The sequence below is a fragment of the Cricetulus griseus genome, chromosome 6 (assembly GCF_003668045.3).
Source record: "Cricetulus griseus strain 17A/GY chromosome 6, alternate assembly CriGri-PICRH-1.0, whole genome shotgun sequence".
NCBI lineage: Eukaryota > Metazoa > Chordata > Mammalia > Rodentia > Cricetidae > Cricetulus > Cricetulus griseus.
Window position 1 is genome coordinate 89,280,032 of NC_048599.1, and position 10,466 is coordinate 89,290,497.

At 36.0% G+C, this 10,466-nt stretch overlaps 1 protein-coding gene across 1 annotated transcript; it reads left to right on the forward strand.

Moving 5' to 3' along the window:
- The first annotated feature begins 7,571 nt into the window (after positions 1-7,571).
- On the forward strand, positions 7,572-8,525 carry LOC100754026 (olfactory receptor 1086). Its single transcript, XM_027421184.1, has one exon. It carries the CDS (start codon positions 7,593-7,595, stop codon positions 8,523-8,525), a length of 933 nt encoding a protein of 310 aa, XP_027276985.1. The 5' UTR covers positions 7,572-7,592.
- Positions 8,526-10,466: the final 1,941 nt, after the last annotated feature.

The window sequence follows — 10,466 nt, forward strand, 5'->3', positions numbered from 1 at the left end:
ACTCAGTAGTCCCAGGTAGTTGACTGGTTTACAGTACCAGGCATGATTTCCTTTCTGTTGAGAGGACTAAGTCCACCAAGATATGAAAGCTACTATTGCACCTATAAAGATATTTTGCTGAACTGATCATTGTGGTTTCATAGACATCCTAGCTGGGTAGGAATATAGACTGTTTCTCCATTTTGGGAGCTTGAATTGCATCTTCAGATAGTATGAAACCTAGATATCAGGAACATTTCATTCAGACTTTCTTAGTTGAATTTATCCATGCATATTTCCTATCCTTCCATGTTGATCTTTCACCCCCCTTACCAAATTCATGCCCCTTCCCTTTCCCCCATATCTTCCTCCATATCGCTTGTATCCTGCTATTCACCTATTCACCTCCAATTGATTCTCCTATACTTTCCTTGTTTCATTGGTTTCTACAGATTGTAAACTCACACCTGAAGATTTGGAGCTAGGAACCACAGATATGAGAAAACATGAAGCATTTGTCTTTTCAGATCCAGGTTACCTCACCAAAAATAATATTCTTTAGCTCCATTCATTTACCTGCAGTTTGCAATTTTACTCACTGTTGAATAACACTTCATAGTGTAATTGTACCTCATTGTCATTATTCAGTTATCAGTTGAAGGATATTTATAGATTGTTTCCATTTTCTAGCTGTTGTAATTAGACCTGCAATAAATGTTACTGAGCAAGTACCTGTGGGATAGAATGTCAAGTTCTTTGGAAATGTACTAAAAGGTAGTATAGCTATATCATAGGGTAGATACATAGAAAAATGGAAACTTTATTCACTGTTGGTAGAATTGTAAATTGATATAGCCATCTTGGAAATATGTATGGAGAACTCTTTAAAACATAAATATAATCTCTCCTATATCCAATGTTCTTATACAGTTCAGGATTTCCTGGCTAGGCAATGGTGCTACTCTTTATAAGCTGTCTGAATTAACAATCAATATAATCTTCCATAGACGGTATCAAACTGTTCTAGGTCATTCCTGATTTGGTTTCTTTTTCTGAGGACATTCTAGGTCTTTGAAGTTGAAAATAATAACTAAAAATCACAGAAAGTTATCAGGAAAATATATTTAAAAGTCATTTGTGAATCTGTCCCGCGCGCTCTGTATTTTCTCGCCGGCAAGAAATACACGCAGGACACTCGGATCCTTCTGCAGACAAGCTTTAATGCATCTTGAGAGTTGGGGAGAGCATAAGCTTACCAGAGCGGAGACTCTGAACTAAGAAACCCATCCCTTAAAAAGGCTGGCAAGCAGCCGCCTGGGAAGTGTTACCCTATGAATGGCTTCAGCTCCTCAGGCCAAATGAGCCACGGGATAGGCAGAGATCAAAGGAATGGAGATTACCCAGCGCCTGTGAAGTAATTTACATCTTGGTGTCTTTAGGCACCATTATTGTAATGGAGAATGCAGGAAACAGCCCCCTACATAAATCTGCTTAATTTTCACTAAAGTAAAATATATAATTCATATTTAAAATAGTTGGAAGGGAGATATTTTACATGGCTGTGGTAGTTTGAATGTAATGGGTCCCCATAATCACATAAAAGCATAATCTTATAATCTCATAGGGAGTGGCACTATTAGGAGGTGTGGCTTTGTTGGAATTGGTACAGCATTGTTGGAAGAAGTATGTCACTGTGAGGGCAGGATTTGAGGATTCATATATTCAAGATACTGCCCAGTGTGTCAGGTGATTTACTGTTGTCTGAAAGATAATGGAGTCTCAGATCCAAAACCATGTTTGCAGGAAGCAGAGGCAGGAAGATCTCTGTAAGTTCAAAGCTAGCTAGGACTACAGAAAAAGTTTTAGGTCAGTCAAGCTTAGGCAGTAAAAGACAGAAAATTTATGAATATGTAATTAAACAAAGGAGACATGTTTCAACCCCAGGAACCAGAAAAAATTCGCAACTTGGCCATGTGGTTCTGCATTTAGAGTTAAGGATAAAAGAAATTACTTAACATCCTGCGGTTCTATTTACCTGGGGCTGAAGAATCAGCTGTGGTTAACAAGGTACCAAAACTGCTAAAACCAATCTTTGCTTTGTTGGTATACTTGATGCTGGTCAGCTGTTGTTAAGAAATTAGTGTTGATTAAGAAGAGACCACCATCACTGAGTTGAAATCTGGCAAGTATCTCCTGGGAGCACAGAGAAGCTGTATTCCAGAGGCTGCCAAAGTTGAACCTCATGCTGGCAGCCAGATTGATAATGGGTAAACATCACCCAGGTGATACTGCTTTTGAAGGCATGAAGGAGTGATGGGAAGCAGCTGAGGATTGACATTATGTGAGGCCAGGAAAGGCGATTGGTGAAGGTACAGCCTCAGTGGCCATTGAAGGCCCAGGACTGAATGGTTCATACAAAGCTGAGGTTTGGCATCATGAGGGGAACATATGAAAGGATTTTGGATTGAAGTGAAGCCAAAGAACCAGTGTTTTGGAGGTGCTGGTAGCACAGCATGAACACCAAGAACAGAAATTGTAGTGTAGTGGAGGCAGCTAAAGCCTAGAATATGAGCTGCATATATGGCAGACAGCAGAGCCAGAGAAGTGACCCAAGGCCTTTCATAGAGTCCAGAAGATCATGAGTGTATCCCAGATATTAGACAGCTGAAATTTTGTAATTACCAAGATTTTAAGGATGCCAGAGTTGAGTGATACCTGCCAAAGAAGTTGCTAACCGAGTGAAACCATCCCAACAGAAAGAAGTGCATTTCAGTCAACAAAACTGAACAGAATTGGAGATGTGAAGAGTTTCTTGACATTAGACATGAAGATGAAGATTTTGGACTTGGGCCAGCTGTTTTTTTTTTTTTTTTTGATCTTGCTTTGGTTCTTCATTTCCTTGCTATGCTCCTTTCCCTTTGTTTTGGACCATAAATCCCAAATGTCCCCCTCTATCAAGACATATTTTTCATTACTCTCCCCTTCAATACCACCCCCAACTTGAGCATCCCAATCCCTCATATTCCTATGCCTTCAACCACTTCCTCTCACCCTCCCCCCCCTGCCCAGATATTACCCAGAATAGCTCATCTGTTTCCCCTTACTAGAAAAATCATTGCATCTCTCTTAGAGTCATTCTTGTTACCTAGCTTCTCTGGGGCTGTGGATCATAGCCTGGATATCCTTTGCTTTTTATCTAATAGGCAGTTATGAGTGACTACACACCATGATTGTCTTTCTGGGTCTGCATTATATCACTCAAGGTAATTGTTTTCTAGTTCCATCCATTTGCCTGAAAATTTCATGATGTCATTTTCTTTTTACAGCAGAAATAGTTCATTGTGTAAATGGACCACATTTTCTTTGTTTATTCTTTAGTTTTGTGGCATCTAGATTGTTTCTAGGTTCTGACTATTATGAATAATACTACTATGAACATAGTTAAACAGGTATCCATGAGGTATAATTGAGCATCCTTTGAATATTCCCAAGTTTGGTATAGTTGGGTCTTGAGACAGATTCATTCCCAATTTAGATGATATGATAAGTACATCTACATACATAAATAATCCCGAAAATTCTAACAGGGATATCCTACAGCTGATAAACATCTTCAGTGAAGAGGCTGGATACAAGATTAACTCAAAAATATCAGTAGACCTATACAAAATGATAAATGGCTAGACTAAGAAAACAGCAAAACAACACCCTTTATGATAGCCACAAATAGTATAAACTATCTTGAGTTAACTCTAACTATGCAAGTGAAAGAACTGTATGGCAATAAGTTCAACATTCTGATAAATCTTTCTGGCAAAAGCCTCCTGAACCCCACCACCACGTGTGCGCTGTATGACAGCCGCCTGCCCGAGTTAGGGCCCAAATTAATGCACAGAGAGACTTGTATTAGGTTCAAAGGCTGCTTGGCCAATGACTAGGATTCCTCATCTGTTAGCTCAGTCTTAATTATCATAAACCTATATATTTTATAAGACTTATCTTACAGAGGATGCCTTTTGCTGGCGCCCTCTCTTGCTGGTGGCTCACATCCTGCCACTGGAGGATGTGAAGGGGAAAGGGGGGACTTCCTGTTTCTCCTTGCTCAAATATGAGTCTCCTTGCTATGTCACTTCCAGCCTGGATCACCACTTCTCTACTATATTTCCCAGAATCCTCTTTGACTCCTAGTCCTGTCTAACTTGATGTTTCATTGGCCAAACAGAACTTTATTAAACAATCAATAAGATAAACATATACAGAAGTACTTCCCCCATCATCTTCTCTTTTCTGCCTAAATAAAAAGGATAACTTATCTTTTATAATAACTGAAGAAAATTATAACCATAACTATCTGTCTTCAACTCTATCAAAGACCACAGAAGGAAAATATATAAACTCTAGAATTGACAGAGACATCTGCTACCTGGACAGTCACCCACAGTTCCTCTGTAACAACAACAACAGCAACAACAACAACAACAACAAAAAAAAAACAACAAAAACTTTTGTGAGGCAAAAGACACAGTCAATAAAACAAAATGGAAAAATTTTCCTACTGAGTGGAAAAATTTCTTCACCAATCCCACATCTGACAGAGGGCCAATCTCCAAAATATATAAAGAACTCAAGAAACTATATATCAAAATACCAACTAATCCAATATATAAATGGGGTACAGATTTAAACAGAGACTTCTCAACAGAAGAATCTCAAATGGCCATGAAACACTTTAAGAATTATTCAACAGCCTTTCCTATCAAGGAAATGCATATAAAAAGGACTCTGAGATACTGTTCTACAACTGTCAGAATGGCTAAGATGAAAAACACTGACAAACCTATGTGGATGTTGGGTAAAGGGACACTCTGCCACTGTTGGTGGGAGTGCAAACTTTTAAATTATTGTTTGTTTAAATGAAGTGACTCATCAACTTGTTATTTTCCACCAGGATAAAATTGGAGCCTAATCCCCTAGGGTTGCCTCCTCTGGGCTTCATCACAGTTGAATAAACAGATAGAAAGTGTTTAAATTATCAATATCCACAGCAAACTCAAACCTCCATTTGCTGTTCTTTGGGTAAGAAGAAATCTAATACTACTTGAGGAATTGTTGAGTCTAGAACCTAACATTTCGAATACGATGTTATTTCACGCTAAGTAATTTCACTACAAAACAAAAACATTAAATTCTGTACCTTTTATTAGTTTCATGTTATCATAAAACTAATCTGTCATGTCTACCTACAAATTATTAACCATGTTTCCTGGACAAATGAGAAAAACCAAAAAATACTGAAATTAAATTTGTATAACAAAAATGAATATTTGTTAAAGTCTCCTAATACATAAGTTATCCCAAAGAATATGGAATCATTAACCTGTTAATAGAGAGTATAAAAATATTGACATATTTGATATTGAGGGTCTTTCATTTTTATATGTTTGAGAAAGCAATGAAATTAAAAAAATGTATCTTACTATTCAATCCAGTACCCGATAGAAATAATTACTTATTGAATTTAAAATTTCCAGATTTATTATTTGAAACTAAGTAAGATATAGGTTTTTCTTAAATATTTTAGGGCAAGGGTTGAGAATCCAGTTTTATACTGAAGTAGTGTAAGAGTAGGTAATATTTTTTATAACAAACTTAAAGCACGTATACATTGAAGAAGATTATAGTGAGTCATGGCTTTGGCAATGATAAAATACAAAACTTCCCATAAGTAATGAAATATGCACAGAAGTTTAATCTTCCAGCCGCTATTCATTAAAAGCAAATTATAATCATTGCCCTTCTACAAATGTATTATTTAAATATTATGATTAGGATATATTGAAGTCTGTATTTTGGAACTATGTACAAGTATATTTATGTTAATTTGGATCTGAGCATATACTGTCCAGTAAACTATTATGAAGTCTCTTAAATAAATTGACTATTAACTTAGAGTGTGCTATAGTGCTAGCTTCCTCAAACATGTGTCTTTCCATTGTATGTCTAGTAGAAATTGAGTTCCAATTCTCATTTGCCTAAAGAATGTTAAATATATTAAGTGCATTAAATATATTTAAAAGATTGTTAACAACCTTCATATTCTTTAAAGAATATGGAGAGGTGGAGAGGGTAACATATACCAGTAACAAAAGCTATTAAGAAGCTAAAGTAGGGTGATTGCTATGAGGTCAAGGCCATCTTGGACTATACAGTGAGATGGAATTTTACATCTACCCATGCAAAAAACCATAATTATTACATATAAATAGTTAACAATTAAAAATGTGTGTTTTAGTTTATTTCATAAAATATAATACATGTATAATGCATTGGAGAATCAACATACGTATCAATGTATTCTATAATTAGCATTTTATAAATTGGATTTTGGCATATTTTTCTCATAAAAATATCCCATGTTATTAATGAGCATTAATATTAATTGGACACTATTAAACAGAATTTAGCAAATTAGTCTGTAGGATTTCTGACACACTTAGAATTGTGATTCTAGTACAATGCACTCTCCATATATAACTTAACAGATTTTATTTACCTATTTACAGGTTATTATTTTACCTATATCAATTTTTGTAATTTTTATATTTTAAGATAAGACTACTAGTAGAATAAGCAGTAGGTTTTGCAATTGACATACATTTTAAGAAAGATTACATCTATATATTATATATACATACATATTATATACAGTATATTATAATCACACACACATACATATATATGTGTTTGTGTGTGTGTGTGCATCTTCAGAGAGATGGTTATAATTAAAATTAAAAAGTTAATGAATTTGAAAGAAGGTACAGGAGGAAGCTACAGGCTGCACAGGTCAAATTGGAAGAAGAAAGAGCAACAGAAAATGATGTAATTATTTAATAATATCAAAAAATAAAAAGTTTAAGAAATAAATACCATGAGTAAAAAATTAGGGTAAATCAGGGAGCTTATATGGATCTGAGCTAGGAACTCGGTGTATATATTATGATTGTGTGTATTCTTGGTATTCTCATGGGACTCCTAAGTGTGTGTGTAGGCTGTCTCTGACTCTTTTGCTTGACCCTGGAGACCATTTTCCTCCTACTAGTTTGCCTCATCCAGCCTAGATAGGAGGCTTTATGTCTTATTGTAACTTGTTATGCCATCTTCAAGTGATATCCCTGGGGGGCCTATTTTTTTCTTAAGGGAAACAGAGGAGGACTGGATCTGAAGAAGAAGGGAGATGGGGAGAAGGACTGGGAGGAGAGAGGGGCAGCTAAGGTCAGGATTTAATACAAGAGAGAATAGTTTTATAAATAAGATGAAAATAAAAATAAACTCTGAGTAAATATACACACTTTCTATATCATTCTGCAATGAGTGGTATATTGAAATTTAAATCATCACCATGTCCTTATCCACTGCTGTAGATCTTAAAATCATGTAATATGAGTGCCTGTGTGTATGTATCCATGCCTCTTTCAGTCTCAGAATGTTTTTTTTCATAAGTACACATATAAAGCACAGCTCACAGTGTAGATAGCAAAACTACTCTAAACCCTTTAGAATAATATGAACAAAGATTTGCTGATTACTTTCAATTCCTTCTATGAGACTTCAACATGGAAAACATCACTGAAGTCACTGAATTTGTACTGAAGGGCTTCACAGACAATGCTGACCTGGAGATCCTTTCCTTCTTCCTCTTTCTAACAATTTACTTGTTCACACTTATGGGAAATTTAGGATTGATTGCTCTAGTCATAGGGGATTCCCGCCTACACAACCCCATGTACTATTTTCTCAGTGTGTTGTCCTCAGTTGATGCCTGCTACTCCTCTGTTATCACTCCACAAATGGTACTTGACTTCATGTCAGAGAAGAAAGTCATTTCATTCACTGGCTGTGCTGCACAGATGTTTCTGGCTGTTACATTTGGTACAACAGAATGCTTTCTTTTGGCAGCAATGGCTTATGACCGCTATGTGGCCATTCACAATCCACTTCTGTATGTTGTGATCATGTCACCCAGAGTCTATGTGCCACTCATCATGGCTTCCTATGCTGGTGGAATTATACATGCTGTTATTCATACTGTCGCCACTTTCAAACTGTCTTTTTGTGCATCCAATGAAATCAGTCATATTTTCTGTGATATCCCTCCTCTCCTGGCAATTTCTTGTTCTGACACACACATCAACCAGCTTCTCCTCTTCTACTGTGCTGGAGCCATTGAGGTAGTCACTATTCTCATTGTCCTGATCTCCTATGGCTTCATTCTGTTTGCAATCCTGAGGACACACTCTGCTGAAGGTAAAAGAAAAGTCTTCTCTACATGTGGCTCTCATCTGACTGGAGTGTCAATTTTTCATGGTACTGTTCTTTTCATGTATGTGAGACCAAGTTCCAGCTATGCCTTGGAGCATGACATGGTGGTGTCAATATTTTACAGCATTGTAATTCCCATGTTGAATCCTCTTATTTACAGTTTGAGAAATAAAGATGTAAAGGAGGCAATGAAAAAGGTGTTTGGTAAAAGACAAACTTATGGATAAAACAATATTTACTATAAACCTTATGTTACAAAAGTAAAATTATTGTTCTGTAAGTAATTGTTAAGATTTATGCTTAAAATATTCCTTTACATTCATTCAATCCTCCATCGACATGGAATGAAAGGCATTGGTTAATGCTTCTCTAGTCTATTTTCCAAAATAGAAAGACTATATCATCCACTTTCATATTGATATTCATAATCACATACATTGATATGTATATTTTACATAGTGCTGATAGTATATGAAGTACACAGTGTACAAATAAAATATGTGTACATTTATCTCTACATATTTATTAGATCATCGTTAACATAATTTTAGATGGTTTCATTTTTTATAAATAATATTTTAAATTCTCTCATATTTATAATTATAAACAATATTATTGTTATATCAAAGGAGCTAAATAAAATATTGATGTTGCCATTGTTCAGTTCACATTTAGGCAGTCAGGTTGGCTAGACCTTATAAATGTAGCTTTTAACATTACTATGAGACAGTGTCACAGCAAACTTGTTGATCCTCTGGGGTTAAAATCTTTCTGCTCCCTCTTCTACAATGCTCCCTGAGACTTATATACAAATGCTGCTATTCAGGTACATTCTTTGAGACTGGGAACTAGAATAATGCAACTTGATTGGTTGTATTTGTCTATAATAGTCTCCTGTGTTAAATGGCAATTTTCTTGATGAATGGTTGGTAAGTACTACACTGGAATCATAGATAAAAATAAATTATACATACTAAGCAGGTTGTGTCAGAATATATGTATACATATATGCTTGTAATGGAAATAATGAAAAAGAGTTCATTGATTTGAAAGAGAGCAAGGAGTGGTATGTGGGAAGATTTGTTGCAGAGCAGGTGATGGGGGCATCAAGAGAGGGGGATATATTGGATCACTGGGAGCTGGAGCTACAGAAAATTTCAGGCTGACTAATATGAATGATGGCAACAAAACTACATTCCTTTGCAAGAGCAGCAAGTCCTCTTAACCTCTGAGTTATCTTTCCATCTCCAATAAGTTTTAATATCCCTAATGCAAAACTACATGCATTTTTATATATGTAAGAAAATGTTCTGATTTCTAACTAAATGTAAGTCGAACAAAGACATCCACTGTGCTATAAATGGAAAAATCAATCTTTTCCTTCTCCCAAATCTCCTTTATCCTCTCTCCTGGCAAACTACCCACTATGTGGCATTGAATCATGAGTGTCTGAAAGGCAAGCCATTGTGGATCAACTTACAGGTAGCATACAGATAATACAATGCATCACACATCTGTTACCAATGCTTCTACTCTTGCTCTACTTGTGCTTTCTTTTAACCAGGAATGCTGTCCTTACCAGAGTGCCCACCCTTCCTTTTCAGAGCTTTGGACTTCACCAATGCTTCCACTCTTCCCCTACCAGGCATTTCCTCAATCCTGGCCTTGGGCGGATTAATATTCCTGAGTCCCACCCAGGTCCATTACCCACCACACTTACCAAAAAACCCTAGGGCTTCATCAGAGATTCTGGGTTTTCTCAGATTAGGTGATTTCAGGCATGCTAGGAACTCAACTTTTGTCTTTACTGTGGCTTTGCCCACAGTTCCAAAAGACCTTTTTCATTTTCCCTTGATTCACTAGATTCTATAATGTACATTGCTCAATCTTGTGAATCTGAAGATTAACAACTTTATTGCTTTCTTTTCAATCTTAAAATTATTAATCTTCCAGAGTGATGTTAGATGCAATAATAATAATAATAGCAGCAGTAATTTCAACTTATAGCACCATTGGGAAAATACAAATTGAACAACACATGATCTGAAAACTGTACTGGTGATTTAAAAAGAATTTAGTTGGCTTTGCTAGTTGTCTGTCAACATGGCACATACTAAGTCTAAGGAATCTTTGCTGATGAAATATTCCAATGAGTTTGGCCTCTCGCA